This window comes from Scyliorhinus torazame, chromosome 4 (assembly GCF_047496885.1).
Source record: "Scyliorhinus torazame isolate Kashiwa2021f chromosome 4, sScyTor2.1, whole genome shotgun sequence".
Lineage (NCBI taxonomy): Eukaryota > Metazoa > Chordata > Chondrichthyes > Carcharhiniformes > Scyliorhinidae > Scyliorhinus > Scyliorhinus torazame.
In genome coordinates, this window is record NC_092710.1 from 152,123,490 (window position 1) to 152,151,289 (window position 27,800).

A 27,800-nucleotide genomic window follows, 5' to 3' on the forward strand; every position below is an offset into this window, starting at 1 on the left:
CTGTGCTGCTCCTTTGCGAGCTAAATCTAAATAAAGATTTGGATTCAACAAAATTGAACAAAACTTTCTTGACTCCCTTGTCAAAAGAGAGGCAAAACTGATCTTTTTTTGTTCCTCCTTTACATTTGAATGACTGTTCATGAAATTGAGACAATCAAGTTTATTGTTGGTCTATTGTGTGTTAACAGCTTTATGTCCTCTCTGCAATTCTGATCTGATTTAATTTTTAAAAAAAATTTTTAAGTTTTTGCACATTGCTTATCTGTAAAACAATTCATCATCTCCTGCAAATGTCCCTACAACAAATTGAAGGCATTTTTTATATAATACAAGCCAAACCACTACTGACTAAGATTTATTTTGAGGTAATTCAATTGAAGATTACACAGTGGCTGGGGTTTCTATAAGTAAACAATACACCATAAAAGACATTGTGACACAAACCTGGAAATTGTTCTTTCTAGAATAACTTCCCAGAAACCAGAAATCACTTGTGATGCCTGCCTCATGCTTGTGTGCTTTGAAACAGTGTAAATACCATTCACAGCCATCTGTTCTGGCTTGAAACTATTGTCAAAGTTATTTATGTTGGATAATTGCACCCAAGAATGTCTCTGTAAGCCTCTCTAGCTATGCTCCACTATTTGCCAGTGGTGCCTCCAGTTACCTGGGGTCCAAGCTCCGAACTTCATTTTGAGGCCCTTCTGAAGACCAAAGCTTTTGGACATCCTGTCCTCTTTTGCCTCTGTTTATTTTTGTCTGAATCATACACTTGTGAAGGACCTAGGAATGCTTTTGCACATAGCGCACTCACCTCTGCATCTCCAGGTTCAAGTGGGAGCAATGGCGTAGTGGTATTGTCACCGGACGAGTAATGCAGGGACCCGGTTTGAACCACCCCATGGAAAATTAAAATCTGGAATTAAAAATGATGACCATTAAACCATTGTCCCATCTGGTTCATTAATGTCCTTTTTAGGGAAGAAAACCTGCTGTCCTTACCAGGCCTGATAGACGTGCGAGTCTCAAAGAGCCCCTCATGGGCAATTGGGGATGGGCAATAAATACAGGCCTAGCCGGCAATGCCCACATCCGACAAAAGAATAAAGTCTCACTCCAGGCATTAAGCGCACAACCCAAGCTGACTTGAGGAGGTGCTGCACCGACTGAGGTGTCATCTTTTGGATGAAACATTAACCTGTCTGCACAAGTGGATGTAAAAGATACCCTGGTGCTATTTTGAAGGGTCAGTGAATTGTTCCTTAAACTACCCAATATATGTCTCGTTAAAGCAGATTAGCTAGTCATTATATTGTTGTCTTGAAGGAGTGGGGGTGTTTATCATTAGTTATGTTTCCTGCATTACAATAGTCACTGCGGTTCCAAAAAGTGCATTGTGACGTCTGGTCATGCAAAGCACTGCATAAATGCAAAGTATTTATTAACTTTGAGCCACATTGATGTTGGGTCAGATGACCAAAAATTTGTTCAGAGGTATATTTTAAAGTCTCTTTAAAGCAGGGTTTTTCGAAGTGCAGTCGTGACCTGTGGGTCGGTCACTGGATGGGTGTCAAAGGTCGTGGACTGTTTTTTGGTCAATGTGTTCCCTATTCAGAAAGAAGCACCCAGCGGCCGCTAGCAGCATTTAAATGAGTATGGCTACATTATCAGCCATGCAGTCTTGCGACCATAAGAGGCAACAGTGAGCAGGCCATGCGCCCTGCACATGCACTTGACACCGAGCACCTTGCTTTGGGTGCAAAATTGTGGAGGCAAGCGTCTTCCATTTCCTAGCTGCTAGCAAGGCAAGAGGACTGTGAAGCTGGATAATTTTGTTACAAGAAAGATGACCAGAGAGACACATCGGCTGTGTGCCTGCTGGCCAGGATCTCACATTGGAATCTGTTGGAAAGAGCTGGTCAGTAGAGTCCATGACAACCGAGCGGTGCTAGTGTTAGCTCAGTGTACAATGAACAGCCTACAAAGAAGTTTGGCAAATGTGAGTACAAAACCAAAACTACTACATGCTCCCCACACTGCTACAGCATATCAAAGAAAACAGTGTTAGTAAGGAGCAGCCGGTAGTCTGGCAAGCCTTATTCAGTTGCATCTGGCTGCGTTGATGATGTTTGTCGCTGCTTGCTAGAGCAGTTTCAGATATAAGTGGTGGATGAAAAATTACCTAATGGCTGACTCCAAGTGAGGAGATTGAACCGCTGCACCTGACCTTTGAGAGCACACTAAAAGCACGCCACCAGTCCATGAAGTTGCCAGCATTCTGGAGCACCATCTTCCAGGGGGATCTAATGCTCAGTAAAACTAGCATTTTGTTGCTAGTGCCCTTCACAATGACCTACATCTGCAAGATTGGATTTTCCGTTCTCGCAAAGATCAAATTGACTCCTGTGAACCTGGAGTGAGATTGTTAAGACCAAGCAGGCTCATTGTCCCATCTGGTTCACTAATGTCCTTTTAGGTTCATTAAAGGCAAGTGAACGTGGCATGGCTCACAGAAGTCAGCTGAGTCCCCCAGGTGATCGAAGGCCACTGGGCAGGGTTGCACCCTGGCACTGTCACATGGGCACCCTGGTAATGCCAGGTGGTGCTGGCAGGGGCAATGCCAGGATGGCATCGGGGTCCAGAGGTGCCCAGCCCTTGAGGTGCAGGGGGCTCGCGGACCCCCAATTGGCAATTTGGGGCGTTCGGGGGGGGGGGGGGCGTCGAGATCATATCGTGCCCGATCTCTTCCTGCACTGGCGAGCTGAGATCATTAGTGCAGGAAATGGGTCTAAGTGAGGCATTGCCAGGGCATTCCTCGCAGAGGCCCATTTAATAGAGGAGTCTTTCTCAGCACTGCAAGTGCCGGGGAAACACCCTGCTAAACGTGCCCAAAATGGAACTCTGTTTTCCATTAAATCCTGCCCAATATTGCTCTCCAGCATTGGGTGCTATGCTGTGGGGAAAGAAGTGGACAAGTCCGAAACCCTCCAGGTGGACTATAGTAAGATGTTGACGAAATAATTAATATGAGAGAACTTTGTTCACGTCTATCATGGCAATCTGATTAATGACAACTACAAAGACATGAAGGAGGAGCTGGCCAAAGTTGATTGGAAGGAGAGCCTAGCAGGGATGACAGCGGAACAGCAACTGGAGAGGTTTTTGGGGGTTATTCGGGAGACAACAACAAAATTCATCCCAAGGAGGAGGAAACATGCCCCCACCCCCTCCCCCCTTAGCGAGGCATCCATGGCTGAAGAGGGAAGTGAAGGATTGCATAAAAGAAAAAGCACAAGGTGAGGATTAGTGGGAAGCAAGAGGATCGGGAAGCAAGAGGATCGGGAAGAAAAAGCACAAGGTGGTGAGGATTAGTGGGAAGTGAGAGGATCGGGAAGCCGAGGACAACTTAAAAAAGCAGTAAGAGGGGAGAAACTGAAATGTGTAAGCTAGCTAGTAATATAAAAGAAGATGCAGAATTTTTTCCCCATATGTAAAAGGTAAGAGAGAGGCAAGAATAGACATTGCACCACTGGAAAATGAGGCTGGAGAAGTAGTGCAGGAAACAAAGAAATGGCAGAGGAACTGAGTAGTTACTTTGCATCAGTCTTCACGGTGGAAGACACCAGTAGGATGCCAGAGCTCCAGGAGAATCAGGGGGCAGAGGGGAGTGTAGTGGCCATCACTAAGGAGAAGGTTCTGGGGAAACTGCAAGGTCTGAAGATGAATAAATCACCAGGACCAGATAAACTACACCCCAGGGTTCTAAAAGAGATGGAATCCAATGTGAGCTTATGCACTTGGTAGGAAGAATGGAGGCATTGGTTATTTTCTAAATGGGAAGAAGCTTTTAGGAAATCAGAAGCACAAAGTGACTTGATTCCTAAGAACCTGCACGTTCAGTTGGCAGTTAGGAAGGCAAATGCAGTAGGAAGGCAAATGCAATGTTAGTTTCTTGTCAAAAGGACAAGAATACAAGAGCAGGAATATATTTCTGAGGCTCTATAAGGCTCTAGTCAGACCCCATTTGGAGTTTTGCGAGCAGTTTGGGGCTCTATCTGAGGATGTGCTGGTCTTGGAAAGGGTCCAGAGGAGGTTCACAAGAATGATCATATGAGGAGTGGTTGAGAACTCTGGGTCTGTACTCGTTGGAGTTTAGAAGGATAAGGGCAGATCTTATTGAAACAGAGGCCTGGATAGAGTTGATGTGGAGAGGATGTTTCCACAAGTAGGGAAAAACTAGAATCTGAGGCCACAACCTCCAACTGAAGGGACAATCCTTGAGATGAGGATGAATTTCTTCATCCAGAGGGTGGTGAATCTGTGGAACTCTTTGCCACAGAAGGCTGCGGAGGCCAAATCACTGTGTTTAAGACTAGAGATTAGATGGGTTCTGGATCAATAAGGGGATAAGGGCTTATGGGGAGAAGGCAGAAGAATGGGGATGATAAACATTTAAGCCATGATTGAGAATGAGCCGAATTGGCTAATTCTGTTCCTATGTCTTATGGTCTTAAACAGAACAGTTAGTTTGTCAGTTGTCTGTTGGTCAGTTTTAGTGTCGTCAGCATTCATCATCATTGATGACCTTGTTTCTAATAGTGTACTTTGAAGTTGAATAAACTCGCATCAATTCATTGAATTGCATTTAAGCCAATTATAATCAAGATTTTAATGTCACTACCTTCAGATTTATGGCTGTTTATTTACCAGAACCATCATATGTAAAAACCAAGAGGGTGGCCAGGGAAAGGATTGGACCACTTAAAGACAGTGGGGGGGAGAATCTGTGTTGAGCCAGAGTAAATGGGCGAAGGGCTAAATGAGTACTTTGCATCTGTGTTCACCAAGAAAAGGAGTTTGTGGAAGATGACTCTTGGGTAGGGTGTATGGACAGTCTGGGTCATGTTGCCATTGAAAAGGAGGAGGTATTGGGACTTTTGAAAGACATTAAAGTCGATAAGTCTCCTGGGCCGGATGGGATTTACCCCAGAATACTGAGGGAAGCAAGGGAGGAAATTGCTGGGGCCTTAACTGACATCTTTGTATCCTCATTGGCTACAGGTGAGATGCCAGAGAACTTGAGAATAGCTAATGAGAAAGGTAGCAGGGATAATCCAGGAAGCTGTAGGCCGGTGAGCCTCACGTTGGTAGTCGGTAAATTATTGGAGAGAATTCTCGGACAGGATTTATACCCATTTCAAAACAAATGGACTTATTTGCGATAGACAGCACGGTTTTGTTAATGGGAGGTCGTGTCTCACTAACTTGATCGAGTTATTTGAGGAGGTGACCAAGATGATTGATGAGGATAGGGCGGTGGAAGTTTATATGGACTTCAAAAAGCCTTTGACAAGGTGCCTCATAGCAGACTGGTACAAAAGGTGAAGTCACATGGGATCAGAGGTAAGGTGGATACAGAACTGGCTCGGTCACAGAAGGGAAAGGTTAGCAATAAAAGGTTGTTTTTCTGAATGGAAAGTTTTGACTAGTGGTGTTCCACAGGTTTTTATGCTGGGGGCTCTGTGTTGTTTATAGTATACATTTACTATTTGGAGGAAAATGTAGCTGGTCTGATTGGTATGTTTACAGATGACACCAAGGTTGGTGGAGCGGCAGATAGTGCTGAGGATTGTCAGAGGATACAGCAGGACATAGGTTGGAGACTTGGGCAGAGAAATGGCAAATGGAGTTTAATCCAGATAAATGTGAGGTAATGCGTTTTGGCAGGTCTACGATAGAAGGGAAATATACAGTAAATGCCAAAACGCTTAATGTAGAAAGTCAGATATCTGGGCTTGCAGGTCCACAGATCTTTGAAGGTGGCAACACAAGTAGACAAGGTAGTCAAGAAAGCATATGGAATGCTTGCCTTCATTGGACGGAGCATCGAGTATAAAAACTGGCAAGTCCTGCTACAGTTGTATAGAACCTTGGTACGGCTGCACTTGGGAATATTGCGCACAATTCTGGTTGTCACACTGCCAGAAGGTGTGGAGGCTTTGGAGAGAGTGCAGAGGAGGTTTACCAGGATGTTGCCTGGTCTGGAGGGTGTTCACTATGCGGTGAGGCTAAATAGACTTGGGACTGTTTTCAATCGAAAGACAGGAGGTTGAGGGGTGACCTGATAGAGATCAACAAGATTGAGGGATGTGGATGGGCAAGCACTCTTTCCCAGGGTGGAAGGGTCAGTCACCCGGCGGCATAAGTTTATGGTCCGTCTGGCAAGGTTAGAGGAGATGTGCGAGGCAGGATTTTTTTTTAACACTAGTGTGGTGAATGCCTGGAACGCGTTGCCAGGGGAGGTTCGGAAGAAGGTACATTAACAACATTCAAAAGGCACCTCGAGAAATACATGGATGGGATGGGTATGGAAGGATGTAACACTAGGAAGTGCTGTGTGTTTTGGCCAAGGATGGTATCATGACGGGTAGTGCCGAAGAGCCTGTTCCTGTGCTTCTTTGTTCTTTGGAACCACACATGGCTCTCTTGTAGTGATGTCTGTTGTTTTCTTCCTCCTGTCTTCTTCCTTCACTTTTTTTTTTCCCTTGAGAAAGTGTCACACAATGAATGCAGGTTTACAATTGTTGGCAGCCCGCCAGTATTTCTCGTGAGTAACTATTCTTCATGCGTAACCCTTGTTATGAGCCAGGGTTTAGCAAACCCCAAAGTGTATCATGGAGTTCACCTGACCCACAACTTTTAATAGATTGTGGTATGGGGAGCACACGGCCCACTCTATAGGTGTGGCACAGCAGAAATGGAAAAGTATATTTTTAAAACAATGTTTATTCTATGAACTCAAGTTAGCCTTTTTAAAACATACAGTGAACATCTTGGCAACCATTAATTCAAATACAACCCCCAAAGAATACAGCGCTAAGTAATCCTTAAGCTGTCCTTTTAATATCCATAAGACTTGAAAAATAAGTTTTAACAGAAGTACATCAGGTTAAAGTCACTACTGAGAGCAGTTATTAGTTTTAAATCACCAACGGATCGATTTACAGTTTTTAGATTACAGAGAGAGAGACTTATACCCCTTCTGGCTGTGACTGCAGCTATCCAGCTCTGAAAATGAAACTATAAAACACCCTGCAGCAAACAGCCTAAAACAAAAGTAAAAAGCTGACTGACAGACCTCTGCTCCACCCACTCTCTGACATCACTGCAGTAATAAGCACCCATTTCTTAAAGGTACTCTCACTACAGATATTTGTATGCACACCCATTTATAAACATCCATTTCTTAAGGTACTCTCACATGACATCCTGGACAGTGAAAGTTTATAGATAGGGCATCACTAGCATGCTTAATCCTGTCTTCATTCAATGCTGACATAAATTCAATGCACAGGGGCTACTGGATACTGATTTAAGAACAGGAAAATAAGACCATTTTACTTCCCTCCCTTGCTAGGAGCTAGAAAGCTTATGTCTCAAACACTATCTTAACTCCGAATAGAAATGTGTCGTGGGTGCTAAAGATCAGCCAGTTGGCAAAAGTGAGGGAGAAAAAAAGTTTGAAAAACATTGCCTTAAAGAAAGTAAGTATGAGGGTATTCCACAGCTTGGGGCCTGGGCAGCTGAAGGCACAGCCACCAATACTGGAGCAATTATAATGGGAATGCACAAAAGGCCAGAATTAAAGTGCAGATATCTCTGGGATGTGGTGTTTGAGGAGATTACAGAGATGAGGAGGGGCAAAGCCATGGAGAATTTGAAAACCAGGATGAGATTAACTCGAGGTGTTGCTTGAACAGGAGGCAATGTAGGTCAGTACAAGAGTGATGGGGAAATCTGACTTGCCTCAATTTAAGACATGGCCAACAATGTTTTTGGATGACCTCATACATTTTACCCAAGATAGAATGAGGATGATTAGCCAGCAATGTGTTGGAGTAGTGGAATCTAGAGGTAACAAAAGGCATGGGTGAGGGTTTTAGCAGCAAATGAATTGATACAGGGGAAGTCAAGTGATAAGGAGGTGGGATAGGTGGCCTTCATGATGGCATGAATGAGATTAGATGCCTGTATTAGAATTAAATGTGACACAAGTTGCAAACGGACTGCTTTAATGTCAGATCAAAAATAATGGCTTTAGTCTTCTCAATATTTAATCGGATGAAATTTCTGCTCATCTAGTATAGCATGTTGGATGCATAGTCTGATAAGAATGATGGAGGGTTCGAAAGCGGTAATGGCAAAGTTAAACTAGGTGCCGTGAGACAGAAGTGTGAAATGCAGCTTCCTAGCCAGCTGGTGGTTCACTTGCTTTTGTCACTTGACCACAAGAAAAACTACAAATTCTGGTAGTTCCTTGAGATGACTAAGTTCAATTATCCCCTTAACCAGGGCATTCTAGCTGACCTGCATATGAAACCACATGCTTGCTATTACATTTGTTTCTGACCAGGTGCCTTTGTATTTTCTGGAAGCAGTTTAGTGTTTTTGTTACACTCCAGTCATACAATCAAAAGAACTCACAAAGATACATTTCAGAGTGCAAACCATGGTTCAGTTTAAACTGACACTCCAGCATAATACTTGGGAGTGTTACACTGTAGGAGCTGCCATCTTTCAGATGAGATATTCAACGGAGGCCGTGACTGCCCCCGTCATTGAAATGTAAAAGAGCCCATGGTGCGATTTTGAAGAGCAGGGAATTATCCCCAGTGTATGGGCCAATATTTATCCCTCCATCAATGTCACAAAATAAAAATGATTATCTGGGCACTTTCACATTGCTGTTGTAGGTGTGCACAAATTGGGTGCCACATTGTAAAAGTACGTCATTCGCTTTGAGATGTTTCGGGGGTGGGGAAAGGGACAATATAAAAGCAAATTTGTATTATGCAACAAAGCTTAGCCAGATTTTATTCAACTGTCATTTCCTCCCTAAACCCTTCCTCCCATGTTTTTTTAATCACTCATTTGGCTGCGAACCCTAATATCTCCCTCATTTCACTCCGTTTTTAGCTTGATTACACTTGTATGCCTTGAAGGGTTTTCCTACATTAAACGTGCTTTATTTTATAAAAAACAAAAAGAAGCCATTCTCAAATGTACAGAAATGTTCCATTAATGTTGCAGCAAGTGCAAACCATTCTATAATGTCACTATTTAAAAAAATAAATTTAGAGTACCCAATTCATTTTTCCAATTGAGGGGCAATTTAGCGTGGCCAATCCACCTAGCCTGCACATCTTTGGGTTGTGGGGGTGAAACCCACGCAAACACTGGGAGAATGTGCAAACTCCACACAGACAGTGACCCAGAGCTGGGATTGAACCTGGGATCTCGGCACCGTGAGGCAGCAGTGCTAACCACCATGCCACTGTGCTGCCCCATAATGTCACTATTTTGAACATTTAATATACAGTGATTATCCATTTCCATTTATTTTACAACATTTGCCGCTCCTGGCATATGCTTTAATTGAACTAATTAATGATGTGGAGATGCCGGCGTTGGACTGGGGTGAGCACAGTACGAAATCTTACAACACCAGGTTAAAGTCCAACAGTTTTGTTTCAATGTCACTAGCTTTCGGAGCGCTGCTCCTTCCTCAGGTGAGTCACCCACACCTGAGGAAGGAGCAGCGCTCCGAAAGCTAGTGACATCGAAACAAACCTGTTGGACTTTAACCTGGTGTTGTAAGACTTCGTACTGAACTAATTAATGTTACTAGGCTCTCCTAATTGGATCTAATTTTTAAAGCCATTTTTTTGCTCATTTGAAATATTCTGCATGTTTGCTTAATTTTTCACTTGCCGGTTTTGTTGAGAGACACATGATGTGGGAGCCAAGAAGAATTTAAATGGTATTGGCATTTGTTGTGGAGAGAGAGAGAGTGAGGGGGGGAAATATGGTGAGGTGAGTGTTGGAAATAGGACTGCTGGGAAGAAGAGGAGCAGGAGGGGATAGAAAGATGCAGTGGTGGGAGAATTAAACGTGGCAGAATTGAAAGAGGAGTGGGTGATGCACAGGAGGAGATGGCAAAGGCTGATAAACCAGCATTGTGGCAACCCCAAGTGAAGCTGAAAGAAGAGAAATAAAATGTGACTCAAAAAAAAACCTTGCCTTTGTTTGTATGTATGTATGTTCTGTTGTAGAAGCAGCTTTGCTTGTAAAACTACTGGGATTATTGCCAGGGATGTGTTTGCTCTTATCTTCCTACTATGTAATTAATTTCACACCTGTGATCGACGATACATTTTGTACTTGCGTGTCGTTCTGTACCTTGGGTTCAGGACCCAGCTGATTGCCCATGCTTTTGCTATGCAAGCACACAATGTTTGACTGCAGTAAATTTAAATCCAGCATAAATTTATTTGTAAAACATTTCTTCATGAACATAAAATATCACTTGCTGTAGTGTAGTAAATGTGGCAGCCGATTTGCACACTGAGTTCCCACAATATAATGAATAATGACGACCATTTCTTTGTGATGTTGATTTGAGGGATACGTATTGGCTATGACACTGAGGTGCCTCCCCTACTGTTCCTCAAAATTAGTTCTGTGGGATCTTTTACATCCAGCTGCGGATCCCGGTTTAATGGTACCTCCGCTGCAGCATTCCCTCAGAACTACACTGGGGCATCAACCTTGATTTTTCTGCTTGAATTCACCAACTCTCACGACTACCGCTGTTCACACCCTACATTCTGTAAGGACTCTCCCAGTTCCTTCACCTCCATCACACCTGTTCTGATGATGTCACTTTCCAAAATGATGCTCCTGACATGTCTTCATTCTTCCTTCATCTTCTTCTTTAGTCATGGTTTCTTAATCATGTCCGATGCATCTCCTGTACCTCTGCTCTCCCCCTTCCACTCCCTCCCAGAATCGGGTCCCCCTTGTCCTCGTTTTTCACCCCAACAGCCTCCACATTCAAAGAATCATCCTCCACCAGTTCTGCCAATTCCAGCATGATGCCACCACCAAACACATCTTCCCCTCACTCTCCCTGTCTGCATTCTGGAGGGACTGTCCCCTCTTGGATATTCTGGTCCACTCCTCAATCACCCCCAACACCTCGCCCTCTTCCCACAGCAACACCTTCACCTTGATCCTCCCTGCTCACATCCAAAGGCCTAAACACACTTTTCAGGTGAGACAGCGCTTCACATGCACCTCCTTCAATCTGGTCTATTGTGTTTGCCGCTCCCAATGCGGTCTACTCTACACTGGAGAGACTAAACGCAGACTGGGTGACCGCTTTGCAGAACACCTTCGGTCCATCCATAAGCATGGCCCAGGTCTTCTTGCCACTTTTCATTTCATCTCCGTCCTCTCGTCTCAAATGTCTGTCCTTGACCTGCTGCAATGTTCCAGTGAAGCCCAGTACAAGCTGGGAGGAACAGCACCGAATCTTCCATTATGTTACAGCCTTCTGACTTAACTGTAATGAATGGAGGATTTTAGAAACATTGGCTTCTAAATATTGGGGCAATTTAAGGGTTAAAAGCCTGGGATTATACCCTGTTTGACTGCAGTGGTTTTAAAAAGGATTTTGTTTTGTTTATAGGGAACAGCAAGTGAAATTGACCAGAGGAATGTTTTTTGACTGGGGAAATCCGTGAGGAGTTAATGTGCTTTTGCAGCCTGCAGTGATCATTTATTTTTCAGCTTGGGAGATGAGGTCATTGCTGGATGGAGCCCAGAAATGCAGAGAGTCAGTGGGAGTTTTGGAGAAGCTTTTGGGAGACAAAGGAGCTGAATTCTGATCTGCCTGACCCTGAGTCCACAATTCTCTCACTGTAGGATAGTTATAATATATGTGCAGAGTAGTCTTGTCTGGGGACAAGGAAGAAGCTAAAACATGCCAGGTGAACAAGTTTGTTTTTAAGACATTCAGCCAGAGTCTGAAGGGGTTCTATCCAGAGCCCCAAATCTGTTTTATAAGCCATGCTAGTTTTTAGGATCGATTGAGAGCTGTATGTTTCTTGTTGTTTTAATGGGAAATTGTGCAGTACTGTTGAGGGGTAATTGCAAGCTGTTCTTTTCGGACGTGAAGTTTAAAAAGTTTAATATTATATTCATAATTGTTTTAGAAATACCAAAGCCCTATTGAGTGAATCATTCTTTCCATAAAGTCTTATAAATAAACTAAGATATTATTGTTTCGGTTCAATATCCTCTATCCACTGAGGTCTGGTTTGGGATCATAATATAACATTGAGTTCAACAACTTCAGGCTGTGAACTCATTTTCCTACACCTTCACTCCATTTTTATTTCCATCAATTCATCTTCATTTCTTCCTTCAATATGTCGTCCCCCCCCTCACATAGGCCATCTGTTCCCTCTTCTGAGTTGTCCTTTGACATACTGCTTACCTTTGTTCTGCCATTAACATTCTGATCTCTCGTTCTGATCTCCTAATGTGCCACTATCAGCACCCTTCTTGGCCTGAATCTCACTTACATTCCTGTTGCCTTTCTGTCCACAACATATTTGCAAATCGCCACCTATCGTTGGCTCTCTATCCAGCCCCCTGTTCAATGCACACCCCTCAACATAAATCTGATCCTATTACCAGTTCTTTCTAACTTTGGGAAAGGGTCATCCAGGCTATAAACATTTGCTCCCTTCTCTCTCCACAGATTCTGTCAGACCTGGTGAGAATGTCCAATAATCTTTGTTATTGTCACAAGTAGGCTTACATTAACACTGCAATGAAGTTACTGTATAAAAAAAAAATAATAAAAAAATTTAAAAAACCCTAGTCGCCACATTCTGACGCCTGTTCAGGAGAATTCCGAATGTCCAATTCGCCCAACAGCACGTCTTTCTGGACTTTGTGAAGAAACCAGAGCTCCCGGAGGAAACCCACGCAGTCACTGGGAGAATGTGTAGGCTCCGCACAGACAGTGACCCAAACCAGGAATCAACCGTGCGAAGCAACCATGCTAACAACTGTGCTACCAAATTCCAGCATTCGCAGTAATTTGCTTTTATCGTTTATCATAGTTTCCTGTCACTCAGCCAATTTTTTATCCAAGGCCTACTTTCCCTTTTTTCCACAAGCTAGCATTTGCTCAAGTCTGTTGTGTCGCACTGCATAAAAATTTGTTTTGAAAAATCATATACACCACATCAACAACATTGCCCTTATCAACCTTCTCTTCCCACCTCAAAAACTCAGCAAGTTAGTCATACATAGAATCTCTACAATGCTGAAGGAGGCCATTAGGCCCATCGAGCCTGCGCCAACACTCTGAAAGAGCATCCCACCCAGGCTCAATCCTCCTCCCTATCCCCGTAACCCCTTGACCCCACCTAACCTTTGGATACTTAGGCAATTTATCATGACCAATCTACCTAACCTGCATCTTTGGACTGAGGGGGGAAACCCAGGCAGACATGGGGAGAACGTGCAAACTTCACACAGACAGTGACCGAGGTCAGAATCAAACCCGGGTCCCTGGTGTTGTGAGGCAGCAGTGCTCACCACTGTGCTGCCCACACATTATTTTCATTTAATGAATCATGCTGACTTTCCCGTAATCCTGCACCTAAGAGACTATCTATTTTTGTCCTTAACCATAGTTTCCAGAAGTTTCCCTCCCACTAAAATCAAACTGACCGGTCTGGGGTTGCCAGCTTTATCTTTGTCCCCCCCTTTTCAAAGGGTGTAATATTCAAAATTCTCCAGTCCTCCACAGCCACCCTCGTGTCTCATAAAGACAAGGAGGTTACCAGTAGTGGCACTGCAATTTCCAATCTCATCCCTTTATTATCCTTGAATGTATCTTATCTATTTTTTTTTAAGTAAAGATACACTTTCTAATGCTTCCACTTGTGCCCCCCCCCCACCCCCCCGCCCCAATCAAATTGTAAATTCTTTGTGTACAAGTTATCTCCTCTCTCACTTTAGTCTGGGTAGCATCTTCATCCTTTGTAAAGACAGGTGCAAAGTATTCATTTAATACCTCTGCTCGTTCTCCTGTCTCCACATTCAAATCTGGCTTTTTATCCCTAATTGGCCCTACTCTCTCTTACCACCCTTTTATTATTTACGTGCTTCGAGAAGACCTTGGGATTCCCTGTTACGTTAGCTGCCACATTCCTTTTTCACTTTTTTTCTTCTGGTCCTTTTTAATCTTCAGCCTGATTCTCTGAATGTGGAGTTCACATAACAAGCATGTCTTTTCGGGACTTTGGGGTTGCCAGCCTTATCCTTGTCCTCCTTTTCAAAAGGTGTAACATTCAAAATTCTCTAGTCCTCCGCAACCACCCTTGTGTCTCATGAAGATTAGGAGGTTATCAGTAACACCACTGCAATTTCCGTTCTCACTCCCTTGTTATCCTTGAATATATCTCATCCGGTCCTGGTAGCTTATCTATTTTTAAGTAAAGATAGCCTTTCTAACATTGTATGTGCACTTCCTTCCTCTATCTCTCTCCTCATCCAGGATGCTCCGGATTTATTTGTTCTAACTTTTCTCTTCAAGGGAATATATCTTGGCATTGCCTGCAATACTTTGAAGGTGGCCCATTGTTCAACCATTGTTTTTTGTGCTAGCAATTGATTCCAACTTGCTCAATTCCGATGCATTCTCATCCATCAAAGTTGGCTTTCTAACAATTTAACTATCCCTGCTCTGGATTGCTCTTTGTCCTTTTTCAGGGCCAACCTGAATCTTACTTTGATTACTGTCCCCAAAATGCTCTCCCACTTAATATTTGATCCACTTGGACAAACTTGTTCCCCAGAACATCCAACAGTGCCTGGCTAGTTGGATTGGGAAACATACTTTTATAAAGCCCTTTTCTACAAAGGGTTACTCAAATCTGCTTGGGAGTGCTCTAAACTGTGCCCTAATAAATGTTCTCTGTTAATTTATCTCTCTACACACCGGGTATTTTATTTCTCTGGCTGTAAGAATACTTAAATCTGCTATCATCTGAAAGCTTCTCAGTTCCACAAGGAAACGCAGTCCAATCACCTGTAATACCAGCCTGAATTCTACATACATTCCAGATGCGGATGAACAAAACAATATGGGGTGCATTTCTGATCCATCCCTCCACTCAATTGTCCCTTATCCACTCAAAAATGCACTTGCACCATACACATGTAATCACAGAGGCCTGCAACCGGTAACGACTCCTATGCAAATCTCTCTGGCCATTCAGCTCCTAGAGAATGACGTGCCATTCACCTTAGATCGTGGCAAATTTTTATCCTAACTTCAACCATCTGTCTTTACCTCATGTTGTTACAATACTCTTGGCTAGCAAAAAAATCTTATCAATCTTGGATTTGAAATTAATTGAGGTCGCTTTATGCATTTTGTGGGGGGCCTTCTTTGCCTGAAGGTGTGTTTTCCTGCCTCTGAATGACCTGGCTCTGATTTTTTTTTTTTCTCAACTCCAGTCGATAAACCGTTTCCATCTCTGGGCAAACCCCTTCACAGTCCCCCTCAAGGTGAACTTGATTTTTTCCAACCTAAAGAATTGCGTGAGGTCGCTCACCCACACTCCCGGCATCGGCAGCCCAAGTCCCTCCATTTCAACAAGGTCCGTCTCCGGGCTACCAGGGAGGCAAAGGCCAAAACTTTGGCTTCTCGTGCCCCCTGGACTCCCGGGTCTGCTGGCACTCAAAGTCGCCACTTCTGGACTTGGGACAACCTTCATTCTGGCACCTCTCCTCCGAGCCTCCTCTCACAACCCAGCCTCCAACTCCCTCTCCAGCTCTTCCTCCCACTCCCACTTAACCTCTCCTACCGGGGGTGCCTTCCCGGTCCATCAAGTCCTTATAGACCTCCGACACCCTGCCATCACTAACCCCTATTTTCAACACCACCTTGTCCTGCAACCCCAGGGGCAGCAGGTCCAGAAAGGACGGCACCTGTTTCTTCACATAGTCCTGCACCCGTAAGTACCGGAAAACAATCCCGCTGGGCATCTTGTACTCCTCTACCAATCCCTCGAAGCTCAAAGTTGCCCCCCATGAATAGGCCTTCAAACCACTCCATCCCTGCCCTTCGCCACCCCGGAACTCTGCGTCCAGCCCCCCCTGGAGCAAACCTGTGATTCCCGCAAATCGGTGCCCAAACCTAGGCACTCTTCAGCCTCAGGTGCTGCTACCACTGTCTCCACACCCTCAGGGCTGGCGCCACCACCGGACATGTGGAGTACCAGGCCAGTGAGAATGGTAGGGATGCCGTCACCAATGTCCGAAGCTAGTGTCCTTGCAAGAGGCTGCCTCTATCTACTCCCACACTGATCCCTCCCTCACTACCACTTCATGACCATGACTATATTTGCTGCCCAGTAGTAGTTCTTCATATTTTGCAAGGCCAGCCAGCAACCCCCCCCCCCCCATGTCCCCACCCCAGCAGCACCTTCACCCGAGGGGCATTCCATGCCCACACAAGCCCCGAGATCAGCGCATTAATCTTCCCAAGAAAAGTCTTTGGAATAAAAATCAGAAAATGCTGGAACACCAATAAAAACCTTGTGAGTACAGTCATCTTCACGGCCTGCACCTGCCCCACCAATAACAGTGGGAGCACGTCCTACCTCTTAAAATCCTCCTTCATCTGCTCCACCAGGTGTGCCAACTTCAATTTACGGAATTGCTCCCAACCCTGTGCCACCTGAATGCCCAGATTTCCTGAAACTCGCTCCCACCACCTTGAACGGCAGCTCACCCAACCTCCACTCCTGCCCCCTTGTCTGGATCGGGAAGACCTCACTCTTCCCCATGTTTAACTCCTACCCAGAGAACTGGCCGAATTCCTCCAAAAAGACCATGATTCCCCCCCCCCCACCCCAATACGTTCTAATGGGTCCGATATGTAGAGCAATAAATCATCTGCATATAGCAAGATCCTGTGCTCCACCCACCCACCCCTGCACATCTCCTGGTAACGCCTTGATGCACTAAGCGCCATTGCCAATAGCTATGTCGCCAAGGTAAAGAGCAATGGGGAAGGGAGCATCCCTGCCTCGTCCCACGATGCAGCATGAAATACCCCGAACTCACCCAGTTCGTCCTTGCAGTCTCTGCCGGCGCACGATGCACCAACTGGGCCCAATCCACAAACCCCTGCCCGAACCGCCCCAGTACCTCCCACAAATATTCCCATTCTACCCGATCAAAGGTCTTCTCCGCGACCATAGCGACTGCCACCTCCACATCCGAGGGCACCATTATAACGTATGATGTTTGTTGAACGTTCAACAAACGTCTCATGTTAGCCGATAGATGTCTCCAAACCCCATCTGGTCTTCCCCTATCACCCACTGCACACAGTCCTCAATCCGCGAAGGCAAGATCTTTGCCAGCAACTTGGCATCTACATTCAACTGATATCGGACGGTCGGATGCACACTGCTCCAGGTCCTTATCCTTTAAGGATATCAAGGACTGCGATAACGTGGTGAGGAGATCCCCCCCCCCCCCCCCCCTTCTCCCTCACATCATTAAATGTCATTATTTTGCCTTCTCAAATTGCTTCAATGATGTCATTGTGTGGCGGAACTGGGCGGTGGCTCTGGGTTTTACTTTTGCTTCGGTTTGGGTTATTTTCTGGCTCAGAGTTTGCTTTCATTTTGACATTTGGCTGCTGTATTCAGACAAACAAGTATCTTGCAATGCCTCTCTCTACATTCAGTTTAAAAGCTGTCTCCAGATGACTTGATAACTTAAGTGATAGTTGTTTTCTGGAAGGAGTTCAAACCTGCTGTTTTGGACAGGAAACAAGAAGTACCTATACCAGGTATTGAGGGCTGTGTGCTGGGCCACACCTTTGAAAAGGGGGTTTCAAGTTCATTTGCACCATCCCCAAGACCCATATTTCAGTAGACACTGAAATATCATAGACCAACTTGTGGAAAAGTTTCAAATATTAAAAACGTTATCATAAATAGAGAAATTTTACAAATATTTCTGTGCAAGATGTATTATTCATTTTTATAACCCTAGTTTAAAAACAGTTACACCTCATTCAACAAAGTATAATATTTGGCGATCTGTACTGGGAGTAAAGTTTAAAAAAAGTGGAAGATGGGCAGCACGGTGGTGCAGTGGTTAGCACTGCTGCTTCACGGCACCGTGACAGCTTAAAGGGGGAAATTTATTCAGGGTTGTACATAGAGAGCTGTGTGGGGTATTTATGGTTGTTGTTGATAAAACTGCTTACTGTGTGTGTTTATAAAATGTTAGCTAAATTCGTAGAATAAACTTTTGTTTTTCGTTCCAAAGTGCTTCAGGCCTCTGTTGAATAACACCTGAAAGGCAGGCCCTTGTGCTCCCCGTAACCAAAATTAATAAGCAATTGTAGGTCAGGTGAACTCCATGATATGGAGTTTTCTAAACCCTGGCCCATAGTACATACATGTGGCAAATCTGGAATTTTTGAGCACAGGACTGCACTTGCATTTTTCTCTTTGCCTAATCATATTGGGGTTCTTGGGTGACAGACACAATGATGGAATCTCAGCTGCAAGCTAATATTTATTTATTCTACAGTAACATCAACTTGCATTTCCTGTTTTCTGTAGGTTTGAAACAAAACCAAGAGGATGGGAAAGCAGAACAGTAAACTTCGTCCAGAAGTGCTTCAGGACCTGCGAGAAAATACAGAATTCACAGATCATGAGCTTCAAGAGTGGTACAAGGGCTTCCTTAAAGATTGCCCTAGTGGACATTTAACTGTAGAAGAGTTCAAAAAAATCTATGCAAACTTTTTTCCATATGGAGATGCGTCAAAGTTTGCAGAACACGTGTTCCGCACCTTTGACACAAATGCTGATGGAACTATTGACTTCAGAGAATTTATCATTGCACTTAGTGTCACATCCCGAGGGAAGCTTGAACAGAAATTGAAGTGGGCATTTAGTATGTACGACCTGGATGGGAATGGGTACATTAGCCGAGGTGAAATGCTGGAGATTGTGCAGGTATGCCAATGTTCTATTTGTTTGTACAATAACTTCTTATTTCTTGTGTTCCTTGACACCACACCTCTTCCCACCCTCAAACACACAATTCCAGCTCTGCATAGGTTGGATGGTCCAGCCTTTATACTTGAAAGTGGCTGTGACTTTGCTGACCTAGAAGTGGGATCTGGTGTGACTGCAATGCTTTGCTAACCTGAAGAATTTAACAGGTTGGCTCAAGCAGTCATTTTAATCTGAAGATACCCGATGAGGCACTTCACAATCTGTTCTCACTAACCTGTCCCTTAAATGCTTACAATGTTCAACTTTTGAAGGTGTGTGTTTGGAAAGGTGCATCCTTGACATACTGGGAGGAGAAATGGATTTTGCAGTTCTGTGTTCTCATCTATTCCTTGTTGCTTTTTCCTGAAGGTTTTAAATCCACCTCATTGTTATTAAGCATAACAAAGTTTCCAGATGCCTAGACTTGGGAAGAGATTATTAATATCCTGCGAATAGGTGTGCAGCATGCTTCTACATTCCCTATACATTGGGTGGGGAGGGGAATTTCCGTTCCCGTTTCCATTTGGATGCGATCTGTGACGAGAGTGGAAAATCCTGCAAGAGGCCCAAATCACATTGTGTGCCAAAGTAAAGGTGTGACTCAATTACCAGTACATAGGTACATAGAACACACAGTGCAGAAGGAGGCCATTCGGCCCATCGAGTCTGCACTGACCCACTTAAGCCCTCACTTCCACCCTATCCCCGTAACCCAATAACTCCTAACCTTTTTCGACACTAAGGGCAATTTAGCATGGCAAATCCACCTAACCTGCAAGTCTTTGGATTGTGGGAGGAAACCGGAGCACCCGGAGGAAACCCACGCAGACACGGGAAGAACGTGCAGACTCCATGTGGTATTATAGGTATTACGGTACCTGATAGGCTGAAGCACCATTGGTGGAAACTGTATGCTTTCTATTGGCTAGGATGTATGGTAGCTCTGCCCTGCTAGGCAGGGCATAAGAACCCGTGCTGCCCCAGCAGCCTTCATTCTGTACCTGAGCTGCTGGGGAAAACATGTCGCTTATTAACGCCTTCAGCTGGACTACAACCTCGCTTTAGTGGTCATTAATCGTGCATCACTCCATACAGACAGTGACCCAGCGGGGAATCGAACCTGGGACCCTGGCGCTGTGAAGCCACAGTGCTATCCACTTGTGCTACCGTGCTGCCCTAATTTTAACTGGAATCCTGACATCAACATCGGGAACCCCAGATGCCTGAATCTCTTGTATTCCACACACTACACACATGGGTCATGGTCGGGCATTGTCTTCCCCCCCCCCCCCCCCCCCCCCCTCCCTGGAACTGTGGCATGGGCTGTGGTATCGGAAAGCCTTTAAAATTGGCACCCCAATTTATTTTTTAAAACAAAGTTGCTGGTAGGGGCAGGCTCTGCCAGTGTGATGTCGTGGTCCCGTCCCCTCAACTTGATTTTACTAATGCCTGATAACACAATGGAGAAAGCTGCCTGTGGTTTTAACTCTGTTTTCCTGCCTGCTGTGACACTGCCAAAAAAAACCAGGAAAAGTTCCATCCCACCTTATTTCACTGATTTTAAAAAGCCCTGCTTAGGAAAGATTGCAACAAGTACAATACTTTGTTTATCACCATATGTCCGAATGAGATAAACCTTTGGATCATATAGTTCAGATTTTGACGCTTTGCTCAAGTTTACAATCCCCCGCTCGCAGTGTTTGTTCAGTCCCCCGCTTGACATTTTATACATTTTAACGGTGTTGAAGTATTCTCAATTTCTTCGTTGTCCTGTATATGAAATAAACTAACCATTCCTGTTTTTTTTTTTTTTGGCATCAGGCAATTTACAAAATGGTATCCTCTGTGATGAAGATGCCAGAAGATGAATCTACACCAGAAAAACGGACAGACAAGATTTTCAGACAGATGGACACAAACAATGATGGTAAGTAACAAAGGAAATGTATCAGATGTGTAAGCAAGTGTCTAGTTTTCTTGCAGCAAGAGCCAGTAGCTAAAAGGATGAATGTTTATATTGGTAACAGGAGAGGAGCATTCACTGCACAGTGAAGTAGACCATTTGGTTTCACTATCTTTGAAAAAGGAGAACGACAAAGCCCTAAATAAATCATAAGACAAGTTACTTGGAGGAAGGAAGGGCAGTAATGAGAAGTTGCAGCACTTTAGTCACATGAGAATGTTTGGGGTTTCAAATCACAAGTCAGGAGCACACTTCACCATCTAGGAAATGGAGTGGTGGAAGTGTATATCATCTACAAACCTGCAACCTCTTCTCACCAAGAACAAGGTCAACAGATGGATAATAACACCATCACTTTCAGGTCACCACCAAGTTGCGCACCATTACTGTCTGTGTGGTGTCTGCACGTTCTCCCTGTGTCTGCGTGGGTTTCCTCTGGGTGCTCTGGTTTCCTCCCACAAATCCTGAAAGACAAGCTGCTAGGTAATTTGGACATTCTGAATTCTCCCTCTGTGTACCTGAACAGTTGTTGAAATGTGGCGACTTGGGGATTTTCACAGTAACTTCATTGCAGTGTTGATGTCAGCCTACTTGTGACAATAAAGATAATTAATTAATCCTAACTTGCAACTACACCGATGTTCCTTCACTGTTACTGGCTCAAAGTCCTAGAGTCACTTCCTAGTAGTGGTTGAAGGGAGTGTCTCAAAATGGAGAAAGGTGACTAGTGGTGTACCACAGGAATCCGTGCTCGGACCACTGTTTGTGATATACATAAATGATCTGGACGAAGGTATAGGTGGCTTGATTAGCAAGCTTGCAGATGATACTAAGATTGGTGGAGTTGCAGATAGCGAGGAGGACTGTCAGAGAATACAGCAAAATATAGATAGATTGGAGAGTTGGGCAGAGAGTTCAATCCAGGCAAATGTGAGGTGATGCATTTTGGAAGATCTAATTCAAGAGCGGACCAAACGGTCAATGGAAGAGTCCTGGGAAAATTGATGTACAGAGAGATCTAGGGGTTCAGGTCCATTGTACCCTGAAGGTACGCAGGTCGATAGTGGTCAAGAAGGCATACAGCATGCTTGCCTTCATCGGACGGAGTATTGAGTACAAGAGTCGGCAGGTCATGTTACAGTTGTATAGGACTTTGGTTAGGCCACATTTGGAATACTGCATGCAGTTTTGGTTGCCACATTACCAGAAGGATGTGGGTGTTTTAGAGAGGGTGCAGAGGAGGTTCACCAGGATGTTGCCTGGTATGGAGGGTGCTAGCTATGAAGAAAGGTTGAGTAGATTAGGATTGTTTTCGTTGGAAAGACGGAGGTTGAGTGGGGACCTGATTGAGGTCTACAAAATTGAGGGGTATAGCCAGGGTGGATAGCAACAAGCTTTTTCCAAGAGTGGGGGTGTCAATTACAAGGGGTCACTATTTCAAGGTGGTAGGGGGAAAGTTTAAGGGAGATGTGCGTGGAAAGTTTTTTACGCAGAGGGTGGTGGGTGTCTGGAACGCTTTGCCAGCAGAGCTGGTAGAGGTGGGCATGATAGCATCATTTAAGATGCAATTAGACGGATATATGAACGGGCGGGGAACAGAGGGATGTAGATACTTGGAAAATAGAAGACTGGTTTAAATACAGGATCTGGATCGGCGCAGGCTGGGAGGGCCGAAGGGCCTGTTCCTGTGCTGTAATGTTCTTTGTTCTAACATCACTCTGTCTATACATACGCCACATGGGCTACAGAGGTTGTGGAAGGTGGCTTCACCACTAACTTCTCGGGCAATTGGGTATGACCCTAAATGCTGGCCTTGCTAAGATTGCTCAATCCCGTGAATGAATAACCAAACTTTCTCTAACTTCCTGTGTCACTGAATCCTGCGACCTTTTATCATCTTGAATCATCAGCATAATTAGCTATCTTGCTGTGTTCGACATATTTGCAGTCCCAGTCACCTGTTTGTGCCTTCAGTCAGTCAGTAGTTTTCTACTGCAACCCCTCACATTGTCTACAATTCACAAAGGATATCCTCTGGTGTCGATGGGAGTGCTGTTATTTGGATTCCTTTCTCATCTATCCAATTAAAACCATGGATTTCTTCCCACCATGTATTTCCTTCCCACCCTGCACTATCCCTTTGAGTTCCCCAGGACTCAATCTTGCATCCCCTCCTGTTGCTCGTCTACATGTTGATTCATCATAGAATCATTCAAGGCATTATATCGGCCTCCACATGTATGCAGGGTAAGGACGGAGCAGATGGCGAAAAACTTGCTGTTGGTGGACGAATTGAGCACAAGAAGGCACAGGTTTAAGGTAATTGTTAGAAGAAACAATGGCAACATGAAGGAAAACTTTCATAGTAAATGGTTAGATCTAGAATTCACTGCCGAGTGTGGGGCAGAGGCAAGCTCAATTGCATTCAAGAGGGAAATGGATCTGAAAAGGAAGAATGTGTAGGATTATGGGAAGAAGGTGGGGGGATGTGGTAAATTGCTCCTCCCAGCGAACTAGCACCCCACAACAGGCCAAATGGCATTCTCCTGTGCTGTGATGAATGTGATTCTGACAATTTCTGGCTCTAATTTTTCAAGCTTCTGTGATTTATCTGACATCTAGTCCAGGACGAACCACTTTTTGGGGAAGACCAAAGTCACCGTTATTGACTCTGCTACGAGCACCATTTCCTTACCTTGTTGGGTGCTTGTGCTGTCAACCATTTAAGACTACATCCTTGAATTTCCTCTCCTAAACTTTTGACACTTTCCCTGCTCCTCCTTTTAAGCCACTCCTTAAAACTCACCTTTTTTTATGCCGTTGGTGGAACTTTCTAATATCCCATTCTTCAACTTGCCCATTTTGTCTGACTATGCTTCTATGAAGCACCTGGGTCACCTTTCTGTCAAAACCTCTATATAAATGTAAGTTGTTACAGGAAATATGGATACAAGGAGGATTTGAGTGGGAATGTTGGTTAGTTGATTGTCTGAAAGATGTAACTATTGTAAAAAGATGCAATTGCAGTTTATTCCAAGATAGCATCACAATGTGATCATCATTTGTTGGTAGAAATTGTTACAAAACTGTTGGTTGCTCAAGGGATAATCAGGATGATCCTTGATCACATGAGGCGAGGACAACCATTCTTAAATGAGTGTGAAACTAGGACTAAACGCAAAGGATATAATATAAGACTATTTAGAATTAATTTGTGGGATGTGGGCCATGAAGGAATGTCAATATTTCCAAGTCGGGATAGTGAGTGGCTGGGATGGGAACTTCAGGTAGCAGTGTTCCCATGTGTCTTGCCCTTCAGATGGCAGTGGTCATGGGTTTGCAAGTTGCTCTCTAAGGAGCCTCGCTGAGTTCCTTGCCACTGAGCCAGTGGTAGAGGAAGTGAATGTAGGTGGGGTGCCAATCGGGCAGGCTGCTTTGTTCTGGATGGTGTCAAGTTTCTTCAGTGTTGGTGGAGGTGCACTCATCCAGGCAAGTGGAGAGTGTTCCACCACATTCCTGATTTGTGCCTTTATAGATGGCAGGACAGGCTTTGGTGCGTCGGGTGAGTTACTCGCCGCAGAATTCCTAATTTCTAGTTTGCTTTTGTAGGTACAATATTTTCTATGGCTGGTCCAGTTCAGTTTCTGGTCAGTGGTAACCCGCAGGATCTTGATGTCGGGAATTCAGCGATGGTAATGCCATTGAATGTCGTGGGGTGATGGTTAGAATCTTCTTTATTGAAGATGGCGAGTGCCTGGCACTTGTGTGGCACAGATATTATTTGCCACTTGTCAGCCCAAACCTGGATATTGTCTAGGTCCCATTGCATTTGGACATGACAGTTTCAGTATCTGAGGAGTCACAAATAGTGTTGAACATTGTGCAGTCATCAGTGAACATTCACTCTTCTGACCTTACGAATGAAGGAAGGTCATTGATGAAGCAGCAAGATGGTTGGACCTAGAAACAATTTCCTACTTGGCAGTTTATTCTATTCATACAAAACCAGGTCAGCACAAGTGGATAGCACTGTGCTTTCACAGCGCCAGGGTCCCAGGTTCGAGTCCCCGCTGGGTCACTGTCTGTGCAGAGTTTTTTTAAGTTCTCCCCGTGTCTGCGTGGGTTTTCTCCGGGTGCTCTGGTTTCCTCCCACAGTCCAAAAACGTGCTGGTTAGGTGGATTGGCCATGATAAATTGCACTTGGTGACCAAAAAGGTTTGATAGGGTTATTGGGTTACGGGGATAGGGTGGAAGTGAAGTCTTAAATGGGTCGGGCAGACGCGATGGGCCGAATGGCCTCCTTCTGCACTATGTTCTGTGTTCTATGTACAGAGTACATAATTTGTTAAAAAAGAACTGGAGATTTCAAAGAAGGGAAATATTTGGAGATGGGAGGAGCCAGAAATTCAGGAAATATGGACCAAATGTTCCTTTTCCATTCCTGATTCAAGACTGCAGGCTGTTCATAAAATCCATTTTTACAATAGAAGTATTCAAATTAACTTTAAAGGTCACCATATTTATTCAAAGCCTATACTCATTCTTCTACAAACCCATCAATAATGGCCCTTGCCAGTTTGACATTGCAGATTAAATGCCGCGTTTCACACAACGGCCAATTTTCACTTTCCTGGACTGTATTATGATGAATGCAGGAATATCTACATTATATTTAGTTGGTGCCATGATGGTTAAAAGCCGGAGTTGGTCCGTGACTGCAGCAGTCACGTTTTGAACAAATCCTGGATTGAAAGGCGGCAGACATTATTAGGAGACAGAGGTACAATTAAAGCATCGTAAAATGAAGACCAAAATTTATTCCAGCCTTTGATATTGTTTGTTGAGGTTGAGCGAATGGACTTTTATCTATATAATGGAAGTTTCTTGGCGATAATTGGAGACATTGGGAAGGATTCTCCACTTGGGAAAGTATGGTCCCCCACTGGAGCTGAATTGCACCTGTTTTGTGCTCACGCTGTTTTGCATGACGAGGAACTTTGAGGGAATCCTGATGGCTAGGGCCACCGCGATTGCCACCCTAGCAGTGTTGGCCTCAGTGCGATGCATCACTGATCATTTCCTGCCCCTGTAGCCTTTTGAGACTCCTCAAATTGGCTGTGCACTCATCAGAGTGTCCCTGACATCCACTCCTGAATCTCACGGCTGTGCCCTAGCTTCTGCATCAGCTCTGGGATAACCTTGCCCAGAGGCTCGGCATCTGACTGCAACTCAGTTGACCGCCGGCTGCTGACTCCCTAGGGTGTTCCTGCCTCCAACTGATGTGCGTCAACATTTGTGTGATGCTCACCAGATTGAGCCCAGAAGGCTGCCCACTTGTGTCACTCACCGAGGTGTGTGTCTCTGCACTGGTGGAAGGTGGGGATAATAGCTGTGACACCTCGCTAGTGGTCTCAAAGGCACTCTCCTGCGAGGTGCTCTTAAGTGGCGGGTGGTCGGCCCCATCAGATGAGCAATCCTGCGAGAGAATGGACATGTGATTAGCGAGAGAGAGGATAATTTTGTTTGATATGAACCACTCACTTGAGGCAGGTCATCTGGGTGAAAGGACCATGGGTCCTCATCTCTGTGGTGCAGGCCAACCTTGCTGTCGGTAACCCTCCTCTGTAACCTTGCGATCTGCAGAGCCCAGTCCTCATAGGGGTGAGGACTCTGATGTCAGGAACTCCGCTCTTTCATGCCTTTTATGGGCCAACATCTCCTGTGGGGACAGAGAAGGGGGTATTGTGAGCCGCACACTTGGTCTGTGGCAGGTGGCATGTGTGGCTGGACATGGATGGATTGTGCTGGGGGGTGCCAGGAGTGTGCTGGGCACAACTCAAGTGATTGGAAAGTGCGAGGTGCCAGTCATTGATTTGTTGGGGGCGGAGGTTGGGTCGGAGGTCAGTGGTGTGGCAGGTGGAACTAACGCTTGTGAGCCGCTTTGTGTTTCAATGGAGATGGTTGGTCTTCCTGCACTGTACGGTGGTCCTCCTGGTCATGCTGACGGCCACTGCCTTCCATTGGCTGGCCTGCTGCTGGTCTTCCAACCCCAGCCCGTCCTCGGTTGAACAGTATGTCCCGTCTCTCGTCAAGAAGCCTGGCAAGATTGGCATCCCCGAAGCGTGGTGCCATGCTTGGTGTTCTGACTGGGAGTATTGTGGGGGAGCTTTTAAAAGCAGCTCCCCCTTGTTGGTGGGGAGTTACTGGAAGTGAGTCTGGTGTATCTGATGATGGGACAACCAGTACTGGCATGAAGCTTCTGGGGGCTCATTTTTGGCACTATGTGCCAATAAATACAGGCCGTAATCCCACCAATGTGGTCGTCAGGAAACACCCAGCCAATTGCACCTGGAATGACATTTTGTGCTTTTCCATTAAATCGTGCCCCACATCATGAGTTGAATGCTTTCTGTTAGTTTCACTGTTAACTATGTCAACGTCGCTCAAGCCTGAAGGAAGATGTATTGAAAGCAATTGACTGTTGTTGTGGGCACAGTGGTTAGCGCTGCTGCCTCATGCCGCCCAGGACTCTGGTTCGATCTCGGCCCCAGGTCACTGTCCGTGTGGAGTTTGCACATTCTCCCCATGTTTGCGTGGATCTCTTTCTTCTCCTTCCCCCCCCCCCCCCCCTCTAAATTTAAAAAAAAATACTCTGATGTGGTCCAGGAGCTGTCAATCAAAGCTTGACATTTTTATAACATTGCAGTCAGTTTCACAGCTGACTACTTCAAAGTCATTGAGGGTGAACGGAACAAGGCTGACGGGTGGGGGGTGGAAGCTGCCAATCACAGCCTAGTAATATCAATATCGAAGAGAAATTAATGAATGGTCTGCAGATCAAAGACCCGAGGGTGTTTAAACCCAGCTGACTGCTGTTC

The 27,800-nt window shown here is 44.9% G+C and overlaps 1 protein-coding gene across 2 annotated transcripts in view; it reads left to right on the forward strand.

Moving 5' to 3' along the window:
- Nucleotides 1-27,800, forward strand: part of LOC140410543 (hippocalcin-like protein 1) — a 90,921-nt gene that overhangs the window by 58,486 nt on the left and 4,635 nt on the right. For both annotated transcript variants that reach the window (XM_072498772.1, XM_072498771.1), the window contains 2 exons: nt 18,519-18,917; nt 20,781-20,886. In XM_072498772.1, the coding sequence (XP_072354873.1) occupies nt 18,540-18,917; nt 20,781-20,886 (484 nt within the window). In that variant the 5' untranslated portion in view covers nt 18,519-18,539. The remainder of the gene's footprint in view (nt 1-18,518; nt 18,918-20,780; nt 20,887-27,800) is intronic.